The 23565-nt window shown below is 55.0% G+C and overlaps 1 protein-coding gene across 1 annotated transcript; it reads left to right on the top strand.

The window, feature by feature from the left end:
• Positions 1–318: 318 nt before the first annotated feature.
• PLBD2 (phospholipase B domain containing 2) lies at positions 319–22515 on the top strand. Its single transcript, XM_032431421.1, has 12 exons — positions 319–666; positions 6712–6805; positions 9687–9845; positions 11822–11922; positions 12142–12356; positions 16313–16410; positions 18538–18698; positions 19311–19406; positions 19674–19745; positions 20389–20541; positions 21116–21278; positions 21565–22515. Exons 1-12 carry the CDS (start codon positions 377–379, stop codon positions 21730–21732), a joined length of 1770 nt encoding a protein of 589 aa, XP_032287312.1. The 5' UTR covers positions 319–376; the 3' UTR covers positions 21733–22515.
• The last annotated feature ends 1050 nt before the right edge of the window (positions 22516–23565 follow it).

The raw sequence follows: 23565 nt of genomic DNA, 5'->3' as shown, positions 1-23565 counted from the left end.
ATGCTCAGCATTCAGGAGTTTCTATTTGTGTATGGTGTGAGGAGTGGATCCTGGAGCAATTAAGTAAATATAGCAAAATATTGGCAATTGATGGCAGGCACATGGGTATTTACGACGGTTGCAATTTTTCTCAAGGCCTGACGATTTAAAAAAATAAACAGCTGTGGGTAAAGCGTGTTAAGCGGAGTTTCTGTAGGTGGACGGAGGCGCGGGGGGTGGGGGGCGCCTTTAAGATGGGCCCCGCCCACCCCGGAAGGGCTCGCCCAAGCCCCGCCCTCCGCCGCGCGTCGCCCTCTCCCCGGTCCGCGCCGGCCCCGCCCTCCGCAGCCGAGTACAGTCACGTGAGCCGCGCTGCGGCGCTCCGCTCCGCGCCGTCATGGTGGCCCCGATGTACGGTTCACCGGGCGGCCGCCTGGCCCGGGCGCTGACGCGGGCGCTGGCGCTGGCCCTGGTGCTGGCCCTGCTGGTCGGGCTGTTCCTGAGCGGCCTGACGGGCGCGATCCCGATCTCGGGACGCCAGTGGGGGCCCAACGGGCCGGTCCCTCCCGAGTCCCGCAGCCGCTCGGTGCTCCTGGACGCCGAGACCGGCCAGCTCCGCCTCGTGGATGGCCGCCACCCGGATGCCGTGGCCTGGGCCAACCTCACTAACGCCATCCGCGAGACCGGGTAAGGGTTGGCCCAACCCCGCGCGGGACCGGCCGGGGGAGGGGCTCGCACGGGCTCCGGGCCTCAGCGCCCCTGGCTCCCTGCGGGTCAGTTTCCCCTCCTCTGAGGCTGCAGTAGGTCCCTGGTTGGGTGGGGGCTAATGCAGCATCCCTCAGCTCATGGGGACCAGTCCCTCGCCTTCAGTAAAGGGTGACAGTACCTCTGTTACACTTAGAGACCAGATCCCTACCACCCAGACCCCAGTGCCTCCATCTGGATTAGGTCTGCGGAGCACCCCGTCCCCCCATCCCCACCGCCCTTGGGCCAGAAGGCTGGTGATAGCTCTTCAAGAGAGAAACTCTCACTTCCTTGAGTGTGGCTTACCCCATGGGTGCCATGCTCCTGCCTCTGTTCCAGACCCAGGGCAGCCCGACTGAGCCTGGATTCTAGGCCAATGGGAAAACCCAGGATCCCTAAATTCATGTAGATCCAGATAGTATTTTTGCTTGGGCTCTGCTCCTTCTTTCTCTCCTCCTTCCTGGTCCAGGGGAAAGTTGCTTGGCCAGATGGTTGGTATGGAGCCTAGTGCTCCATCCTTGGTAGTCATGATCAGCTGCTGTTCTGACTCCCCTGCCTGTCTGGGCTCCCATTTCCTTATCTGTGGCTCAGATTTTGAGGATGTGCTCTGGCTGGGAGGTTGGGTGGTACCCTTCTCAGGCCCTGTACCAGGGCTTCTGCCCATGCATTCATTCATTCATTCACTCACCTGATGTACTTGGCCTTGGGGACATAGAGCTGAGCAAGGTGGGTCTCCGTTTAGAGGGGGAGACAGAGAGCACCAGAAGGGTAACCTGAGTCAGTGGGAGTGGGGAAAATCTGCCTTAAAGCCTTGTCAGCAGGGCTCAGGCCCTGGATTAAGGCTATGCTGGGGATCTTAGTGAACCCTAAGGCCCCCTCCCCGTTCCACCCTCCCACTGCTCCCATCCATTTTGCTGGCATGCATTAATTCCTGCAGGTGTTGGGGAGATATAGGACACTGAGGACACCCCCATCTTGATGCTTTGTGGTACTTGGGAGGGTATCAGATAGACAGACAGAGGGGAGGATTGTGAGGAGGGGATTTGCTGCAGACACAGGAGCTGGGTGGGGCTGATCTGGGAAGGCTCCCAGGGAGAGGAGGCCACAGGGTGGGCTAGTTATTGTCTATGGAGGGAACTAGAGCTCTGTGGCTCTGGAATCTGGTGACCCATTCTCTGCTGACTCACACGTGTTTTTGGCCCTGCTTAGCAAAGCCAAGAGGGCATGACCAATCTCTGCCTCCATGTTAGCTAGGAAGGAGGCACAGAGGTGAGGCCCAGCATGGGAAGGGGGCCTTGTCCCCAGGAGGCCCCCACTGGGCTGTGTTGCTCTGAATTATGGAAAACAGAAATGGAGAGAGGGCTTCCTTGATTGTGCTGGATGGAAAGCTCTTTGTGGCCCAGCTCCTTCGCTGTGTGACCTTGGGCAAATCACTTCGCCTCTCTGAACCCGTTTCCTCCACTAAAGGTGAGGCTTGAAGGGAAATTCAGTGGGATCACAGAAAGCAGCTCTGTTTGTTTACTGAAGGAAGAAATGAGTGAAAGAGAAAGGAGCAGGTGTCCTCTGCCTCTATTTTACAGTTAGGGAAACAGGCCTGAGGCGAGAGCCCAGGTCTCGTCCACACTTCTTGCTCTCATGTCCCCTTTCCAGCATCCTTTCTGTCCAGTTGGCCTATTTAGCACTGGGGGCTGGGCTGTAGGGAGAACTGTATCAGAAGCCCCTATTTTGGGGTGCCTGGGTAGCTCAGTGGGTTAAGTGTCTGCCTTCAGCTCAGGTCATGATCCCAGGGTCCTGGGATCGAGTCTCTCATCGAGCTTCCTGCTCAGTGGGGAGCCTGCTTCTGCCTCTTTCCCTCCCCTCTGCTCGTGCTCTCTCTCTCTCCCAAATAAATAAATAAAATATTTTTTTTAAAAAAAGAAGCCCCGATATTGGAAACAGGGAAACTGAGGCCCTTAAGATCGACCTCTTAGAACTCAGGGATAAGATGAAAGAAAGACATCTGAGGTTTCCTGGCCCCCGATCAGCAGAACCTCTGAACTGTGGGTGCCTGTCTCGTTTTTCAAAGGACGGAGGCCAGGGATTTGACTCTTCTGTTTACCTGAGTTGGGATCTCTCCTCCTTCTGTCCCCCAGAATTCGCCACAGGGGATCCTGGGATTGTCAGGATAAATTCCATGTCCTCTTTCCACCCCGTAGTCTGTCCTCTTTCAGTTGTGCTGTATCTGACCTGGGACTGATACTCCCCATGAAGCCTGAAACATTTAGGATTCGGTGCTTGGGCATCAGAGGTGCCCTAGGAGGCCGAGCCTGCGCCAGTTTGATTCCAGCCTTGGTGTTGGGGAGGCTGCACCCCTCCAGCCCTACCTTTTCCTCCATCCCTGACTCTGCAACCAGCTGCCCAACACAAATCACGAGTCACTGCGGAGTTGGGAAAGGAAGTGAGTACCAATAAGAAGGAATTACCCTGTTAAGAAGCAGGGAACCCACTCAAATCCACCAACTAATGAGCAGAAACCCAGCCCAGTAAAGTGGGTAAATACCATCCAGCTGTTCTTGAAAGTCAGAAAAGGTGAACATATCCCATCAAGAGTGAGGAAGGAATTGTAGGCACAGATAAGGTAGGCGAAGGTATCCATGGTGCGCTGTGTCCAGGTCAGGGCGTGGTGACCGGGGGAGGTTTGTGACCCCCCCTGCTCATCACAGAGCAGTGGTCTGGTTTTCCTCAAACGTGGCCTCTTTAGATCCTGGAGTCGTCAGGCATTAGGCACCCGTGACATAAAATCACAGTGTGGCCCATAGACGCTCCAGATTAAAAAAAAAGAAAGAAAAAGAAGATTGGAGAAACAGATCAGTACTGCCAACTTTTTATTTTTGTCAAGTGAGTGCATTAAAACCAAAACAGAACAGCATTTATTGACCTCTGTCGATTTTATCTCATAAAAGATCAACTATTTTAGAACCAAGTAAGCAGGAAGGACATGTTCTTTAACAGAGAGCAGTCTAATGGCTACATTTAACTTTAGAAACGCTTGTCAGTGGTTTCCTTTTGACCAGGGATGGGGATAGAGTTTTGCAAAGTTGTCAGTCGGCACAGCGGTGAGGGAATCTAGAGGCCGTTTGCCCAAGTTCAAGCCTCCCCCATTTTACAGATGGGGAAGTCGAGGCTGGAAGGGCCAGGAAGTGTAGTATGGAGCAGAGTTTACTATCAGAGAGATCTAGGCTCGTATTTTCGCCTGCCTCATCTCTGTGGCAAGGGTGGTGAGAACCCTTTAGGGTGGGGGGAAGGGGGGGTGAAGGGGTGAGGAATCATTTGATTAGGCTTAGGGCCTGAGGCAACAGAGGGCTCCTCAGAGATCAGCCTCAGGGGCTCCGGCACTGAAGTCTGGTGGCTTGGAACAAAACCCCTTAAATGGGAACGTCCCCTGCCCAAAGTGTTCTGGAAAGATAGGTGGAAACCCATCTCTGAGTTTTTCTGAGGACTCAGGCAAAGTGAATAAAACCCATCTAAATGGAATCACCCCAGTTGCCCTTTGGAACAAGGCAGCGCACAAGGAGATGGGGGAGGGTGGTGATTGTCAGACAATTAACTTTTTGTGGTAAAAAAAAATCCCAGCAGTTTAGAAAAGTTAGGATGTGTGAGGTAAGTCCCCACATATATAACCACTGTTAGTGGTTTCTTTCTTCCACAACTTTCTATGCAAAAATAGGCCTAAGCGTGCATGCGTATGTGTAAGTGTAGGTATGCGTGCGTGCATGCGTGAGTAAAATGCTTGCACACACGGGGTTATCCTGAGTCTACCATTTATCCTTCTCTGATCTTTTTTTTATGTTGTCTCTGACATCTCGTCAGCACATGGCAGCCCTTTCTCATCGTAGCAGTTGCCCTGTTACGTCTTTACCTGCTTACATGCCCCCCCCCCCCCCCCCCCCCCCCCCCCCCCCCCCCCCCCCCAGCCACCCATCACCCCCGCATTAGCCTTGGGAAGGCCAAGCCTGAATGTCCTTCACTTTCGTGCACCCTTGGTGTCTGGCACCCGGTAGGCTCTCAGAATGGCTTGCTTGCTGCAAGTATCAGGTGAGCGTGTTTTGATCGTCTTTTCCTCTCCAGAGTTCTCTCTAGGCCACAGCTGTTCTCGCCCTGGAGCTCTCGGATGGCGTGTTGGCCACCTCTCCGTGAGACCGTCCTGGCGGAGCCTGGCTCTGCCTTGTTTCGGAGCCTCTTCCTGGTCTCATTAGCATCTTCCTGGTGCCCCTCATTTTCTTCGTGGAAATTGCCTTAACAAATGTTTGTCCCCGAGTTACAGAAGCCACCTGGGTGAATAGTTTTGTGTCCTAGGAGCAAGAATGAAATCCAGAACCATAAAGGAAAAGATGGATAGATTTGGCTGCGCAAAAAAACCCAAAAACCTCTATATGGCAAAAGCAAAAGCAAAAAATCAATTAAAATACAAACATATTTTCAATATTAGTGACAAGCAAAGGGCTAATGTGTATGTAGAGAACTTCACAAATCAATAAGAAAAGAAACTCAAGGGAGAAAAGTGAGTAAAGCCCTTGAACCAGAGAACTATAGGTGACCAGTAAAAATTTAAAAACAAGTGTAGGGGTGCCTGGGTGGCTCAGTCAGGTAAGCGTCCGACTCTTGATCTCAGCTCAGGTCTTAATCTCAGGGTCGTGAGTTCAAGCCCCGTGCTGGGTGTGGAACCTACTTTAAAAATAAATAAATACATTAATTAATTAAATTAAAAAATTAAAACAAGGATAATTGAACTAATTAAAGGATTATCATCAAAACAACATGATTGCGTTTTTCAACCACTGCCTTGGCAAAGATGAGAAAGATTGCTAGGAATCCTTTCAGGCAAGGAGTGGACAGACAGGAGTGGGTACGTTCTGGCGAGGTGGTCTACAGCCAAGCGTGGTTGCAGGTTGGTGGCGCTGGCCTCACCTGGCCGCTAGTTAGAAATATAGGGTCTCGGGCCCCTGCCCCGACTCCTGATCAGAATCTACTTCCGAACCAGGTCTTTGAGTGACATGGATGCACGTCAGAGTTTGGGAAGTGCTGCTTCCCGGAAGGAATGGGAGCCAGTCTGCTTGGACCTGAATCCCGGCTCGGCCCTTTACCAGCTCTGTAACCTTTCGCAAGCTTATCAGCTAGTGTTGGGCAATGGTGCTGTGTAACGAACTAGCCGCCAAACCCACTGGCTTCAAAGATAACCCAGGGTTATTTTCGGTGGATCCAAGGGGCAGCCAGGGCAGCTCTGCTTCATACTATGGGTCTGCAGAGCTGGTCTGCTCCATGTTTCTCTCATGTTCCTGAGAGCAGCGGGCTGGCTGGGCCATGTTCTCCGGCAGAGGCAGAGGAGGGCAAGCGGAAACAAAGGAGGCCTCGCAAAGGCTAATCTTACACCTGGCACACGGTCAGTTCCATCCATTGGCCAAAGCGAGTCATATGACGGAGCCCAGATCAGTGGGGCGGGGAGGGACTTGGCCATGGGTAGGAGGGACCGCAAAGCCACATGCAGAGGGCACAGAGAGGGTGGAGGGGTAGTAGCGCAGGCTTCCATGGCAGTTACGGAACTTTGTGCCTTAATTTCCCTCCTCTTCTGTTACGGGGAGTAACAGTGCCTGCCTGGTAGGAGCGTGGGATTGTCACAAGGATTGAATGAGTTAGTAGACAAGAAGTGACTAGAACGTCATCTAGCACAGAGGAAGCCCTTGTTTGACGCTGGCTGGTAAGGGGTGGATTAGTACAGTTTTCGGGGGGGTGGCCGTTTGTCAAGGCTGATTAAAATTAAAAATGCCTGTGCCCTTTGACCCAGCAGCTCCTCTTTGAGGGATTTCGCCTGACAAGTGCACAAAGACAGACAGACGGCCATTTGCACGGATGGCAGTTCCTCACTCTGTCTTTCATGGTCTAACTGGAGGTGGCTGCGTGCCCAGCCCAGGGCCGGCTTTGCTGACCGGGTCCGCTCTCCTCCCCGTCTAGGTGGGCCTTTCTGGAGCTGCAGACGAATGGCCGCTACAACGACAGCCTGCAGGCCTACGCCGCGGGTGTGGCAGAGGCCGCTGTGTCTGAGGAGGTAAGGGCCACATGGGGGACCTGGGGCTCCCGCCTCCCACCCCATCCAGCGTGCACCCCAGGAAGCTCGGAAGGGTTCTGAGGTGAGGTGCGTGCAGATTGGGCTCCCTGCTCCCACCCCCAGCCCTCCACGTACCTGGGCAGCCAGAGCTCACGTGCCATCTTTAAAAAACTTAGGCTAGGTAGTATTTGATGCGTATGAAGGATGTATGACATTTTCTGAGTCACAGAGCAATAAAACAGACATCCAGACTAAAACGTACAGTGTTACTGATCCTCTGAGGCCCCCTTCCCAACCCCTGCCCCCAGAGGCACCATCACCCTAAATGTGACTTTCTTTCATTCATTCATTCATTCATTCATTCATGTTGAGATATCATTCACATGCCATAAAACTCACTATTTTAAAATGTACAATTCAGTGGTTTTTAGTATATTCATAGGGTTGTGCAACGATCACCACTACCCCATTCCAGAACATTCTCATCGCCCCAGAAAGCAACCCCCTACCCAAAGCTCCTTTTTCTCCCTCACCCCGGCCCCTGGCAACCATTAACCTACCTTCTGTCTCCATGGGTTTGCTGATTCTTGACATTTCATGTGAGTGGGTGGTCTTCTGTGTCTGGCTTCTTTTCCTCAGCATCGTGTTTTCAAGATTCATCCCCGTTCTAGACTGTGTCAGTCCTTCACTCCTTTTTGTGGCCAAATAATACTGTCTTGGATGGACAGACCACGTTTTATTTATCCACGCATCTGTGGACAGACACTTGAATTATTTCCACCCTCTTACTTTTGTTAAACTAGTTTTACCACACGTGTGGAATCCTCAGACAACCTACTGTTTTGCCCTACTTGATCTGGGGCTTTAGAAAAGTGCTAGCATCAATTTCAGAAGGTGGCTCGTCTCAGAAGTGGGCGACACTTTGTGGTGACAGCCCGTCTCCTGCAGCGTGGGGGGAGGTGTGACACCCACTTGGGAAAGTCATTTGGCAATGGTAGCGTTGAGTCCACACGTGCGCTGGGGCCGTCGAGCGCCGCATGATGGACCTTGGGGAAGGAATCAGCAACACGATGGCTCCTGGATGCTGGCTGCTGAGGGGGGAGAGCACGTGACAGATGACTGCACACAGGGGACACCCCCTTATAAAGCTCACACTCCTCATTCTGACACCCAGCAGCCGTTTTGGACGTCCGCTTGGGACCTGGATGGCTGGGGAGCTGCTCAGACGCTGGGCCAGGCCGGCGCTGCTTGGGGTGCGGTGAATGAGGCAGGATTCCGTCTTTCAGGGGGCCTGCTAGCCTGCCAGGAACACTGAGGCAAGGCCCCAGGGGCTCTCCTGTGAGGAAGCCCGGACACATGTGCCAGGAGCCCGGCCCGTGTTTTCTCCCTCAGCCCGCACACCAGCCTCCCCGCCCCACCGAGGGAAGCGTGACTGCCCCACCGGGGCTCAGGGAGGTGAAATTACTCACCCAGGGTCACACAGCCAGTCAGCAGGGGGGCCAGCATTCAAACCCAGCTGTTTGACCAGAGTCTCTGTTTCTGAGCGTTTTGCTCTGCCGCCCGCGCCCCTCCCCCCCCCCCCACTGGCCCGGGAGCTTCTCGTGAGTGGTGATGGTGTCCTGTCCCCAGCTGTGTCCCCTGCACCCAGGCCAGAGCCTGATACAGGACAGGCACTTGGGAAATGCTTCTGGAAGTGGTGGAAAGGTGTATGGGGGAAGTGGCATCTTTTTGAGGCCTCGGGGGGCAGAGGAGAAATCGGATGTGTTTCAGGGAGATGGCCGTGGAGCGGGGGGGGGGGGCCTTAAGCGATCAGTCTTGGGGTACCGGGTGCTGCCACAATCCCCTCACTGGCCTGTGTGTCTTGGGAGTATTTCCAGTGTGGTGAGGGGTGTGGCTGGAAGTTAACCCCGCAGCCTTTGGGAAATTACAAATCCACACCTTTCCAGGGCTCAAATCTTGACTCTTTGATTCAGTACCTGGAGGACCTTGGGAAGTTAGTCACCTGCCTGCGCCTCGGTGTCTTCAGCTATGAAGCGGGGATGGTGAGGATAGCACTGTCCTTGCAGAGCTGCCTTGAGCTTTGCGTGGGTGCGTTCATACAGAGTGCCATCCATGTGAGTTCCGGGCGACGGACCAGGTCCCCGTAGTGCCACAAGATAGGGGACGCCCCTGCCCCTGCTGGAAAGACAGCTGGGTGGACTCGGGATTCCAGGCCAGGCCTGGCTGATCTTGGCCGGGCCCACGCATGCTTCCGCGGTCAGCTGGCTGGTCAGTGGGGGCAGCTGGGTGGCTTCGAACGGTCTCCTTCATGCGTCTGGGGGTTGGCTGTCTGTCAGCCTGGGTGACGGGGCCGACGGGGCCGATGTGGTGTTGAACGTGCCCTGTCTTATTCATGTGACATCAGGCCGGGAGGTGTGGAAGGCCTCTCGACGGCTGGTTGAACCGGCCCGGCATTCACTTGTGCACACGCATGTCAGTTGTGAGTTCTCTGCCGTGTCCTCAGGGCTTCGGACAGGACACGGTAGGGGCGCCAAAGTCGTAGTTTGTTGACCGACCGAATACATCCATAGCTTGGGGGTCTCCAGTAACAGAGGATGCTCAGTCTGGAGCAGACTTTGAATGCTAAAGGCTCTCAAAGGAGGGAGACATCCAGAAGCTTTGGGCCCTGATGGGACAAGAGTGGGTTGGGTGGGAGGGGCCTCGGGGGGATGAGAGCCAGCGGGAGCAAAGGTGCGGAGGGGCCTCACCAGGGCACCATGGTTCTCGGAGGCCTGGACGGGGTGAGGAGTCTGAGCCCGAGTGGGGAGCCAGCGGGGTCCTCGGCGAGGAGAGCAGCCTGGTTACCCTGCCCCCACCCTCGCCCACCTCGCCTGCCCCGCAGCTCATCTACATGCACTGGATGAACACGGTGGTGAATTACTGTGGCCCCTTCGAGTATGAAGTTGGTTACTGCGAGAAGCTCAAGAGCTTCCTGGAGACCAACCTGGAGTGGATGCAGGAGGAGATGGAGCTGAACAAGGGCTCTGCTTACTGGCATCAGGTGGGTGTGGCCCCCATGCTCTGTGGGAGGGGCGGCGGGCTGGGTCTGCTCTGGGGACCTGCCACTGCTGTGGCTTCTGCTGGCCAGCTGCCTGTCTCCCAGCCCTCTTCGCCGGCCCTTTCCCCCTCCCTCCCTCCCTCCCTCTCTCCTTCATCCATCTACCCATCCACCCATCCATCCATCAGTCCTTCCTCCCTCCCTGGCCTTCCACCCACCCATCCATCCATCCACCCTCCATATGTCTGTCCATCCATCCAGTCTTCTCTCCCTTCTTCCCTCTCCCTCTATCCCTCCCTCCCAACTATCCATCCATTCATCTACCTACCCACCCAACCACCCATCCATTCATCCATCTGTCCATCCAGCCATTCAGTCCTCCCTCCCGCCACACTGTCTTCCCTTTCCCTCCATCCTTTCCTCTCTCCCTCCTACCCACCCATCCATCCGTCTTCCATTCATCCCCCCTCCCTCCCTGTCCACCCTTCCCTCCCACCCAGCCATCCGTGTGTCTAGTTTGTCAGCACACGTACCACCCACAGGCTTACCTGTCTTCCTCTCTCGTCCTCTCACCCATCTGCTACCCGCTGCCCATCTCAGGCCAGTTCTCAGTTCTCCCACCAACCACCTCCCCAACCGTTGACATACCCCCATTTTGTTGCCTGTCCATCTCCCTGCCTGCCATCTACCTGTCTGTCCACTCCCCCGCTACACTTCTTCCCATTTACTTGCCCAGCTGTCTGTCTGATCGTCCACCTGGTCTGCTTCAGTCCCCACCTTTCTCCCAGCCGTCGGCCGTCGAAGCACCTCTCAGTGTCAGTCTGTCCATCCGTAGCCCCACCACAGCTGCTGTCTCTCCCCACCCAGGGCCGCCCCGTTCCCTGGGGATGATGCACCCTGTCTGTCCCCAGCTTCATCTCCTGCTGACCTCCTCGCTCTGTGGTGCAGCCTCCCTGACCTCCTGGTTTCTCGAACAAGATGTGTTGCCTCTTGCCTCAGGGCTTAGGACCTGCTGCCCCTTCTGCCCAGAACACCTTCTTCTTCCCCTCACCCCTCACCTCTGTCCCGTCCCCATACTTCCCTGTGGTGCTCTAGTGAGGGACTCAGAGCCTGTCTTCAGCGAGACTCGAGCCCCACGAGGACAAGGCAGGGACCACATCTGCTTTGTCCTCCACAGTATCCCTGGCGCCTAGCATAAGGGCCGGCCCACAGTGGGTGCTTTATATGTAAAGGTTGGTGGAATATTTAGAGATGAAGGAATGGATCTGTCTTGTCCCGTCTGCCCATCCAGTCTGTGCACCCAGCTGGACATCTGTCCTTCTGTCCACCCTGCCATCCACCTGGACGATTGCTTCTCTGTCCTTCCCTCCCTTCTACATAACTTAGCAGCCACGCATCCATCTCTCAGTGCTGCCTGACTGTCCGTCCATGTATCTTACCCTGTTGTCCACCCGTCCATCCCTCTTGCAGATGCTAATGAAGTACCTGGTACATACCCAGCGCCGACCAAGGCCGCATGGGGGACACAGTGATGATCTCCCTAGTTAGAGAGCAGGGACAGTGACCATGGGGAGAAGTCAGCTAATGAGACGTGTGCTTTCAGGCAGCAGTGCAGCCAGGAGCTGAGCTGGGGAGAAGTCAGCTAATGAGACGTGTGCTTTCAGGCAGCAGTGCAGCCAGGAGCTGAGCTCAGAATAGGGAGCCGTTGACAGTGGGTCAGGGCTGGCTGGGAGGCTTTCTGGAGGAGGTGGCTTTCAGTTGGGCTCTTAAGTGGGGGTGATTTAGGTTGGCAGGGGGCGGAAACATAGTTAACTAAGTGATGGCAAGAGAGTGCTTGGCACGGAGGGCTGGGTGCTAGGAAAGGGGGGGGTCAGGGCTGTCAGGATCCTGGAGGATGCACCTGGGCCCCTCCCATTGCAGGAGAAGGCGTGAGCCCCAGGGGGAGAGGCCTCACCCCATCTGTGCCCCCCCCCCCCCAGGTGCGGCTGACCCTCCTGCAGCTGAAAGGCCTCGAGGACAGCTATGAAGGCAGTATGACCTTTCCAACTGGGAGGTTTACCGTCAAACCCTTGGGGTTCCTGTAAGTGCCACTCCCGGAGCGGACAGGGTAGGGGAGAGGGCCATGCGCCTCATGGTCAGACAGACCTGGGTTCCCGTATGGGTTCTGCCACCTCCTGGCCCAGCCTCGGACCACTCACGTAGCCTTCCAGAGCCTCAGCTTCCTCCTCTGTGAAAGGGGTATGGAAACGCACTCCTGGCAGGCAGGCGTGCTAACTCTCCGGCCCCCCACCCTCCTCAGCCTGTTGCAGCTCGCCGGGGACCTGGGAGACTTGGAGCCCGCCCTGAATAAGACCAAGACCAAGCACGTTATGGGCTCTGGCTCTTGCTCTGCCCTCATCAAGCTGTTGCCTGGCGAGACGGACCTCTTGATCGCCCACAACACCTGGAGCTCCTACCAGAACATGCTGCGCGTCATCAAGAAGTACTGGTTCCAGTTCCGTGAAGACCCCCAAGGTGGGTGGACGTGGGTGTATCTGTGTGTGAGCATGCATGTGGGCACACAGTGCAGGGGGTGGGGGACGCTGGGAGCTGTGGGCCTTGGCCCTGTGCACACCGTCCAACTGCTCTAGGAGTCCATCTTATTGTTAACATTTTTGTTTCCTTTTAGTTCCTTTTCACAAGGTGTATCAGTTACCTGTTGCCGTATAACAAATCATTTCAAATTTAAAACAACAGAAGCTTAAAACACGACTGTTTATTTTTGCTCAATGTGTCTGTGGGTCAGCCGGATGGTTTTGTTATGCCGGGCCAGGCCTGGCTAATCTTGGCTGGGTCACTGATGCTTCTGCAGTCAGCCGGAGTGAGCTGGCTGACCGAGGATGGCCTCATCTGCGTGTCTGGGGGTGGCTCTCAGCTGGGTGTTGGCGTCACTGGGCTAGCTCAGGCTTATTCTTGTGATATCTGGGCAGGGCAGTGTGGAAGGCCTCTTGAAGGCTGATCGAAACGGGCACAACATTCTTTAGCTCAAAGCAAGTCCGGTGACCAGCTCCGATTTGAGAGGTGGGGAAACAGAGCCCAGCATTTGATGTGAGGAATCGCAGGGTCGCGCTGCAGATGGTAGGGATGCAAGCATGGGAAGAATTACAGCAGACACTCAGTACAAACACTCAGCTACACAAGGAATGCGTGAATACATGAATATGCTCTTCCTGTCAAACGTGAAAACTTTGCAACTAAGGCCCAAGTGCCCCAGCGTGGTTCCCCCATCCAGTCCCTGGCCCCAGTGTCCACCCCGGAGGTAGCCACTGAAATGTTTGCAGCGCCTCCTTCTTGGCGAAACTTAAAAATCGAAATGTTGCCAGGAAGTGGCGAGGGCGTGGGGAGATGTATACCCTCATCTTCTGCTAATGGGAGTGAGTACCGGTTGGTGCCGCCACTTTGAGGAAGAACCCCGCCGGTAGCCAATAAAATTCAAAATCTGTCACTCCTGTGGTCCAGCAATTCTTGGCTCAGACCTGTCCCTGGAGAAACATTTCGACTTGTGCACAGGGGTGGGGCACAAGGATGTCAACTACAGTAATGGTTGGGAAACAACCTAATGCCCGTTCACTTAAGTAAATTTCTGCATTGACACGTATACAGAGAAGCGTGCACATCGCACGTGTGCAGCTGGAAGTTTGCATATTGCACACATCTGTGTGTAGCACCCAGACTGAGAACCAGGACACTCCCAGCCCCCCGAAGCTGCTCTCCTGGCCCTTTCCAGGCACGTATCCCCACCCCAGCACAGTCTCCATCTGCCTTCTCACAGCGTGCGTGAGGTGTGGCTGATGTGGCATGTCACGTGCGTAGACACATACAGCACGTGTGCTTGCTTGGCTGTGACTCTCTCGCTTAGCGCAGTGCCTGCGAGGTTCATCCACCTTGTTTGTAGCCACAGATCTGTCGTGTTCGTTGTTACAGATCCATGAACATTGTAGTATCTTTTGAAAAAAACCTACGAAGGGGGGCGCCTGCCTGGCTCAGTCCGTAGAGCACGCGACTCTTGATCTCGGGGTTGTGAGTTTGAGCCCCATGTTGGGAGTAGAGATTATTTAAACAAAGAAACAAAAGCCTACGTAAGTTATACACATGGTATAGGAAATTGGAAAATACACTAAGGTGTTCATGTACAATCAAAATCACTTGAACACCCCATGACCCATAGGAGATAATTTCTGTGAATATTTGGTTCTGTTTTTTTCTAGACTAAAATGTACCTTCTTTTCCCACTTGTTTTAATTGATTTTTATTATGCTAGTAATACGTGAATACATTCACGTACATTCTTCATCAGCAATGCAGATGAGGAAATACATCTCTTATGATACCCTCCTCCCAAATTCCAGACCCTTCCTAAGAGGATATCTGCTGCCATTTTGGTTTGGATCCATCTAGATTTTTTTGCACTAGATGCACTTATATTGTGTATATATGAACCTTTTTTTTTTTTTTTTTTTACTTAATAGACTTTATTCTTTAGAAAAGCTTTAGGTTTACAGATAAATCGAGTAGATAATACAGAGAGTTCCCGTATACCTCCCCGCTCCTTTCTCCTGTTATAAACATGCTGCATTGGTGTGGAACACTTGTTACAATTGATCTACCGATGTCAGTACGTTACTATCAATAGAAATCCATAGTTGACATTCAAGTTCACTTTGAATAGTATGGTTGTACGGATTTTGGTAAATGCACAGCGATGGATGTCCACCTTTACGGTACTATACGGCAGTTTCGCTGCCCTAAACAGTTTGCTTTCTGGGTTTTTTTTTAAACATAAATAAGACCATAGCATATGGATTATTTGCATCTTGCTCCCTTTGCTCAACAGCTAGCCTTGGAGAATTTTGGATATTGCCACGTTCAGTCCACCTTTTAACAGCTGATGTGAAATTAACTAGTTCTCAATTGAGGATTTGGGCCATGTCCAGGTCTTTGGTGTTTCATTCGGTGCTGCGGCAAGACAAGTGGGCCCCCAAGTGGAAATGCTAGGTTAAAAGATGGACATAAGTAGGGGCACCTGGGGGGCTCAGTCGGTTAAGCGTCCGACTCTTGATTTTGGCTCGTTGTGATCTCAGGGTTATGAAATGGAGCCCCTTGTCAGGCTCTGTGCTGAGCACAGCGTCTGCTTGCCCTCTCCCTCTGCTTCTCCCCCTACTCGCTCACTCTTATTAAGTAAATAAAATCTTAAAAAAAAAAAAAGCTGGGTGTAATTAGCGGTGCCTGGGTGCCTCAGTTGGTTAGGTGTCCAACTCTTGATTTCAGCCCAGGTCCTGATCTTGGGGTTGTGTGTTGAAGCCCAGCATTGGGCTCCTCGCTGGGTGTGGAGCCTACTTTAAAAAAAAATTAAAAAGATGGGCATAATTAAACATTTTAGTCTCTGGATACATCCAGCCAAATTGCCTCCAAAAGTGGCTGGTCCGGTTTACACTTGTCCACGAGTCTGAGCATGTCAGCTCACCTTGACAGCACTGGGTGTTATGTTCATTTCAATTTTTTGCCATTTCGATGGGTGATACATGACATCCTGGGCTGAGCTTCCCCCCCGCCCCTTTGTTTTTTTGTTTTTTTGTTTTTTTGTTTTAAAGATTTTTAAAATTTATTTTACAGAGAGAGAGATAGCGAGAGCAGGAACACAAGCAGGGGGAGTGGGAGAGGGAGAAGCAGGCTTCCCGCTGAGCAGGGAGCCCGATGTGGGACTCGATCCCAGGACCCTGGGATCATGACCTGAGCCGAAGGCAGACGCTTAACGACTGAGCCACCCAGGCGCCCCCCCGCCCCTTTGTATTAACTTTACTGATGGCTAGCTTAAACACACCTTTAGGATGTACATATTGGGGGGTCTGGACAAACCCGCACAGTCATGTGACCGCCACTCAGTAAAGATGGAGAACATTTCCGTCCCCTCAGGCAGTCCCCTGTGCCCCTTTGTAGTTATTCTTCAGGCAGCCACTCTTCTAGTTTCCTTCCCGTTAGGTTAGTTATGCCTGTTCTAGAAGAAAATATAAACCTGCACTAATTTTTAAAAATTTCTGGTAGTAAAAAAAAAAAGATTCTGGTTGTTTATGTTTTGGTTTACTTATTTTATTGAGGTGAAATTCATATCGGGTAAAGTGAACCATTTTAAAGCGAACAATTCAGTGGCATTTAGAACATCCACGCTGTTGTGTATCCACCACCTGCATCTAGTTCCCAAATACCTTCATCACCCCAGAAGGAAACTCCAGGAAGCAGTCACTCCCCAGTCCCCTTTCCCACCAGCCGCTCATGGCCTGGTTTACTAAAATATCAGAATGGATGGAGGCTCCCCCTGAGGCTTGCTGCTCCCTACCTCGAGGCTCCAGCTCTTGGGTTGGGGTGCTGGGGTCCCCAGGTGGACTGATCTGACCTGCACCCCCGCCCCCTCCGGGCTCACTCTCCCCCCGCAGAAAACTCTCCCCTGGCTCCTGGTAACAAGCTGGTCTTCTCATCCTACCCTGGCGCACTCTTCTCCTGTGACGACTTCTACATCATGGGCAGCGGGCTGGTGAGTGTCCCTCCCGTGTGGCCTTTCTTCCCCCAGGCTGTAGGTCACCTGGCAGCTCTGGGCAGGTGGGTGGACGCAGCCCCCATCACCATTCCGCGCTGGGGGCTTTTCTGCTGTGGTACTTGGACCACCGGGGAGGGGCGGATGGCTTCTTACAATTGGATTCCCAGTCCCCCTGGGGCCCGCCAAATCCTGCGGCCTCCCCAGACTCTCCATTCCATGAGCCAGCTCCTCAGAGCCAGCTCCTCAGCAGTCGCTGCTCTTGGGGCCTTTTGCAATATCCTTGACCTTGACCTTAGTGACCCCTGTTTTGTTTGGCTGTGTTTAGCATAAGCCGTCCCTCCCTCCATCATGACCTTGCTGTTTCTCATCCTGCCTCCCCTCCTGCCTTCCTCAAACTCCCTCTAACCCGGCCAGGTTTTCTGAATAAGTTGTTTACAATGTGTTGTTTTTATTGGATTTCCTGGCTGAGGCCCAGGCTCGTTTAGAAATCTGTTCCTGGCACCCCTCGCTGGGGCATTGAGCCCTGAGATTGCAACATGCAGAGAAGAAAACATCGCTCTAAAAAATATGCTCCAAGCAGAAGATGCTAGTTTCCCTGCGGGAGCGGCGACAAGGGGCTCTTTCCTGCTCTGCTACCTTCTGAGAGAAGTGGAGGGCTTAGTCCCCTGAAATGGGGAAAGAGGCGGGTGAGGGCCAGGTTGTAGGTGAGGGGACCCCCTTGCTGCAGTCCGGCGGGGGCAAGGAGGGGACAGTCTGGGGAAGGACAGCTGAGGAGGTCTCATCCAGTTACCTGGGAGGGATCCCGGCAGGAATGTACCTTCCATCGGGGTCTCTCTCTGACTGTTATGCCACAGAGCCCTTTGGCAGTCTGGGGGGCTGTGAACCCCATCTCAGAGTAACGTTTTCAAATGCATAAACCAAAAGATATGGGATCATAAAGGAATTCAGTGATAATTAAAATGTGTTTAGCGAAATATTACATAAATAACCTTTTAATATTATATATGCGCTGCTTTGTGAACTTACTAAATAACGAGCTCTGGGAGCGGGTGTGCTAACTACCATAACGTTGAAGGAACGGGGAGCATAAATGATGTTTTGAGATGGGTGCAACCCTGTCATATGGTGGGAACACATCTGATTTCTGTTGGTGACAGGTCTCAGGTACCACTCATGTCACAGTGGCGGGTCACCGTGCTCACAATGCCAGGAGGTGCTGAGTTCCAGTTTGGTGGCGGTGGGAAGGAGGAGGTGGTGTTTTCCCTTCCAAGTCTGCAGACTCCCTGAGTACTGCCCCAGGTTCAGAACTCCCCCCGGCCCGAGAGGGCAAACTGCCTCCCAGGGCTTTCTGGGCCACGCTGATCTGAACCCTGGCAGTGACTCTGGATGCCGAGAGCAGCTGGTTGAGGGTCAAGGAAGGTACAGGCTGGAAGGAGTGGAAGGAGGTGTTCCCACCTGGGCGGTGCTCTCAAGAGGCTTGCTTTCCAGATTCTTCTTTTAAACATCACATTTATGGCTCTTGCTATCTTTTAGCTGGTTTTTGGACTTCGTAAAAGGAGGAAGCATGCTAATAATCCTGGTGTAGAGGAACGAGCATTGATTTAAGAGCTGGAAGTTTGCTGATGGAACAGTGGCCCATCCACTGACCAGCCATGACCTTTGGCACGTCTCTTAGCTTCTTCAGGCCTTAGTTTACCTTTCAGTAAAAAGGGGCATTAGTAGCCATGCTGTGTTTTTCCCAGGAGGGCTGGAAGAATTCAGTGAGGCTGTGGTAGTCTACCAGGCTAACAGCCTCGAGCCGCCCGACTTTCCCCACAAAACTGCAAGGAAGGGGTAGAAATAGGATGCTGTCTCTCTGGGGAGGGAGTTGACTGACTTGGTTGGGGGATAGGGTCCATAGGAGCAGCACCTTGGGCTCTCCCAGGGGCTGTTCCCCAGGGCAAAGCTGGATGCATGATCGTGAATCCCCCTCGGCGCTCAGCCAGGGAACCAGTGAGGAATGTGCACCCAAAGCAGCACAGGAGGTTTTAAAAAAACTGTTAGCAGTGTACGGACCATGACTCATGCAGCACTGCCACTTGGTGGCAGCATGCCTTGGTCCTAAGTCAGGGGGCCCTCCCCCAGGTGACACTGGAGACCACCATCGGCAACAGGAACCCGGCCCTCTGGAAGTACGTGCAGCCCAAGGACTGTGTGCTGGAGTGGTTGCGTAATGTGGTGGCCAATCGCTTGGCCTTGGATGGGGACGCCTGGGCAGACACCTTCAAGAGGTTCAACAGTGGCACGTGAGTGGGCTCTTGGCACTGTGGCCTCCTCACCCAAGAGATGGGCCAACCTCCCCCCTCAACAGTCAGAGCCCAGGGGACCTGACGTGGCATCAGGGCCACATGCCCCACACCCTCTGCAGAGCCCTCTCACGGTCCCTGCTGGAGTTGGGAGGGGTCTTAAAGTCTTCTCCCTTGTTTTATACTTAGGGAAACTGGGTCTTTGCCTCTCTCCTGAAGGCTCTCCCATCCAGGGAAAGGCCCCCAGAGGGAGGCCAGGAAGAGAACTTGGGATTTGAGGGCTCTGGAGACGGGGAGGGCCGTCTGAGCAAGTGGGCACGGGTGGGTGAGGGCCCTGGGAGCCAGAGACACTGGAGCTGGATAGTGCAGGGTCTTAGAATGTCAGGCTAAAGAATTAGACCTTTATTCCAATAAGCACTAGGGAGCTATAGACTTCTCTGGAGCAGACAGAGGACACCTGGTCAAGCTGCAGTGTCAGGGTGACAGTCAGATGGCAGGACACCGCCCATGCCACCCCTTCCCCTTGATTCCTGGCGGTGCGGGGCACTGGGGCATGGGGGAGGCTGGGGCAGTGGCCCCAAGGTATGTTCAGTCCTTCCTTGGGCATGGCAGGTACAACAACCAGTGGATGATCGTGGACTACAAGGCATTCATCCCTGGCGGGCCCAGCCCCAGGAACAGGGTGCTCACCATCCTGGAGCAGATCCCGTGAGTACCCTGGGAAGGAAAGCAGGGGGTTCCAGGCAGAGGGAACTGCCTAGGAAAAAGTCTGGAGGCATGCTGCAATGTGCGTGGGAAGGCGAACATCTGAGGAAGGCCAGGTGGGAGGGGGAGGCAGCCCCTGCATGGGGTGAAGGATCCAGGACCTAATCTACCTCTGGGCACTGGGGAGCCATCAGGGGTTCTTGAGCAGGGCAGTGCCCACAGGTACCCTCTTTCTCACCGGTCTTGCCCCATTTCTCTTCTTGGTCCCAGGGGCATGGTAGTGGTGGCCGATAAGACCTCAGAACTCTACCAGAAGACCTACTGGGCCAGCTACAACATACCGTATGTCCCCACCCCTGCCCCATACCTGCCTCACCCCTACTCAGTTCTCTGTGCTGGTCAGGGGTCCTTCCCTGCATGAGCTTTTCAACCCGCAGAGCAAAGAAGCCACCCTGGCCTTTCTTTGGCCAGGAAAGCCCTGCCAGTTTGGGGGCACAGTGGTGGGGCTTAGGTCTGCGGCCCACAGCGGGGGCGGGGGGGGGGGGGGGGCCAGGCTCAGGTGCCGACCCCTGCCGAGGCTCCCCCACTGCGTCTGCTGTAACCGGCCGGCACAGCCATCACCTCTGGACACTCACTGTGCCCTGCCAAATGAGAGATTCGGTCCTTACAACCACCGCACGGTAGCCATGGCCGCTGTTCCCATTTCACAGATGAGGAAACTGAGGCCTCCAGCGAATGCCTAACTTTCCCCAGGCGCGTTCCCCAGCTGTTCAGCGGTGAAGTCAGCATCTGAACCCATGTCTCTTGGCCCGCAGAGCCTAAGCTTGGTCACCCCGGCAAGCCACCCCCCGGCATAAACAGAAGACATGACTCGCTGTCCTGTCATGGTTGTCAGTGATAATGTTCTGGTGTGACCGCCCCTCCGCCTCCCCGGCCGCAGCCAGCGTGGGCAGGGGTGGTGAGTGACCGTCCTTATCCCCCGCAGGTACTTTGAGAGTGTGTTCAATGCCAGTGGGCTGCAGGCCCTGGTGGCCCAGTACGGGGACTGGTTCTCCTATGATGGGAGCCCCCGGGCCCAAATCTTCCGGCGGAACCAGTCGCTGGTGCATGACCTGGACTCCATGCTCCGGCTCATGAGGTGCGTGGGGGAGAGTGAGCCCCGAGTCCTGTAGAGCTTTGCGTGCGCGTCCCTGGCCCTTGTGTCAACCTTGCCACAAGCCCGGGGGTCATAGGGCGGCGGCCAGCCGTAACTACACGTTACAGGTGAGGGTGCTGACCCGCCGCTGAGGGCCCACCCCCCCACCCCCCCACCCCGGTGCTGGGCACTGTGCTCGGTACTGGAGGAACGGCACAAAGCGGGGAGCCCCCTGGCTGTGGGAGATGCGAAATCCGTCAAGCACTCACACTGATGTGGGTGCCGGGGCGAGGACGGGCTGAGCCCCCAGAACTGCTATGAAGGGGCACGATGGGCTATCTAGCCTGGATCGGGGTGGGGGGCCCGGAGGGGCCGTGGAGGAGGGCTGCCTGAGCGGATGTGAGGATGGGCATGGAATGACGAGGTGAAGGGTGAAGGAAGCCCCCGGCTGGGGGTGGGGCGGTGGGGGGTGCAGCTGGGCACGGGAACGCAGGTGGCTTGTTTCGGGGCTGCTGCCACCGGGAGCTCGGCCTCCCCTTCCCAGCACGCCCCATGCCCCCTCCTTTCCCACGTCCAGGTACAATGACTTCCTGCACGACCCCCTGTCGCTTTGCAAAGCCTGCAACCCCCAGGCCAACGCAGAGAACGCCATCTCGGCCCGCTCTGACCTGAACCCAGCCAACGGCTCCTACCCTTTCCAGGCCCTGCACCAGCGCTCCCACGGGGGCATAGATGTAAAGGTGCTGCCCTGCCCGGCGCCTGGGGGGAGGGGTTGGGCTTGGATGCCATCATCGCTGGGGGGGGGGGGGGGGGGGGGGGGGGGGGGGGGGGGCGCCCGCCGCGGGGGGGGGGGGGGGGGGGAGGGCAATGAAGGCTGGGGTCAGGGCAGATGGCGGGGCCAGGGGCAGGGTTGGCATGGGGCTGCGGGTGGGGTCAAAGTTAGGGCTGGGGTCAGGGCCCTCTGGATTGGGGCAGCTCCAAGTCCAGCCCGAGCTGGTGCTCAGTGACTTCTGCCCTGGCCCCCAGGTGACCAGCATGGCACTGGCCAGGGCCTTTCACATCATCGCCGTCAGTGGCCCTACGTGGGACCAGCTGCCTCCGTTCCAGTGGAGCTCCTCGCCCTTCAGCGGCCTGCTGCACATGGGCCAGCCTGACCTCTGGAAGTTCTCGCCCATTGAGGTCTGGTGGGACTGAGTCTCCTTCTCTGCCCTGCTGATCCCCAGCGGGGCCACCCTCCGGCCGCCGCCCTGACCTCCTGCCCACCCCCTCCGTGGGCTTCGTCCCCTGCTGTGCCCGGATCAGGGACCTGGGTCTGCCAGGTTCCCTCTTGTCTGGGTCGTCTCTTGGGTGGGACGCGGGGCCCGATGGGGCCCAGAACTGACTCGTTCGCTCCCCTTAAGTGAGGGAGTGCCTCCCCTGTCCCCTGCCTCTTTGCATCTCTCTCTCTCTCCTCTCTCTCTACTCTGTCTGCTTCTCTCTTTCTCCTGTGCTGGGGTCCTGTCCTCACATGCTGCCCCCTCTTGAGGGCTTGGGAGGGGTCCTCGGGTGGGGTTTCAGGCCGCTGGTAGAGCAGGAGGGGACCGTTCCAGTTCCTGCCTCTCAATGTCATTCCTGCCGGTGGCTCTGGGACTTGTGGGGTTTCGGCCCCGGGACCTGGGCATTGCCTCTGGTTGGCATCGGTCCTTCCGTCTCCCAGCCCCAGCCGCTCTGCTCCCTCAGGAAGCAGCCCCCTTGTTTCCCCTTCTGGACAGCTCCCCTGAGGACAGAAACTTGAAAACAAACAAAAACCAAAGTTTCTGGTGACTTGTGGCTGGAGGGGCCTTCAGGGGCAGACAAGAGTGTCAGCCTCTCTGCTGCAGCCTCGTGCCCCCTGCCCCCCCTTTGGTCCCGCCCCTGGCCTCAGGACAGTGCCCACAGCTCCCCTGCTGTAAGAACCAAATTGCACGCTGTGCTGCCATTAAAGGAGAGGCCGTGGCCCCTGTGCTGTGTTTTTTGGGATAGTGGGGAAGGCTGGGCTGGTGCCCTTTCTCCTCTTTGGTTTGGGTTCTACACCATCCACCCATGCATTCTCCTGTCCATTCTTCTGTCTACTCATCTGTCATTTATTCATCTGCTAACCCACCTACCCATTGTCCATCTGCACAGTCTTCCATCCATCCATCCATCTACTCATCTGTCCATCCATCCACCCACACACCCAACCACCCATCCATTCACCTATCCCATCCATCCATCCACCCATCCATCCACCCATCCAGCCAGCCATCCAGCCAGCCATCCAGCCAGCCATCCAGCCAGCCACCCACCCATCCATTCACCCATCCATCTATCCACCCATCTATTTATCCATCTCTCTACCCACCCAAACACCCATCCATTCACCTATCCATCCATCCGTCCATCCATCCATCCATCCATAGATCCATCCATTTTCTGTCTACCCATCTATTCATCTGTCATCCATCCATCAACCCATCTATCTATTCATTTATCTATATCCATCTGTCCGTCCATTCATCCATCTGTCCATCCACCCATCCAGATGTTCTTGAGCACCTGCTTTGTTCTGGTTACTATCCCAGGGCCTTATTAACCAATAAGACTTTCCCAAGTTCCACTGTGGGATACAGGTCAACACAAAACAGAGTCTGTCACCATCTGATCTTAGCCAGCTGGTCGACCCCAGCCCTTCACGCCTCAGCTCTTATAGTGGACCGAGGGGTCTGCCTTGCCTTTTGGGGGGGGGGGGTTTGTGCTGATTCAAGTGGGACAGTCGAGGCTGGAAGTGATCTTCTGGGCAGGTTTTCTTGAACTAGCACCACTCTATCCCCCAGAAAGAATTCTGGGGCCAAAGGGCTGATGGTTTGTTGTCTTTGCCAGCCTGCCCTTGATGTCCCATTCTCTATAAAATACATGTCTGTCCCTCCTGGCTGGAAATCAGTGGATGAGCCTGTGTCCAGGGTGGGTTTGGGGTGGGTTTTACACTCTCCCCTGAATCTCACAGCCCCTGCTGTTTGTCGGGGTGGG

Source organism: Phoca vitulina, unplaced genomic scaffold (assembly GCF_004348235.1).
Source record: "Phoca vitulina isolate PV1807 unplaced genomic scaffold, GSC_HSeal_1.0 scaffold46, whole genome shotgun sequence".
NCBI classification, from domain to species: Eukaryota; Metazoa; Chordata; class Mammalia; order Carnivora; family Phocidae; genus Phoca; species Phoca vitulina.
Note: the sequence above shows the minus strand (reverse complement) of the source record. Positions and strands in the feature narration are given on the sequence as shown.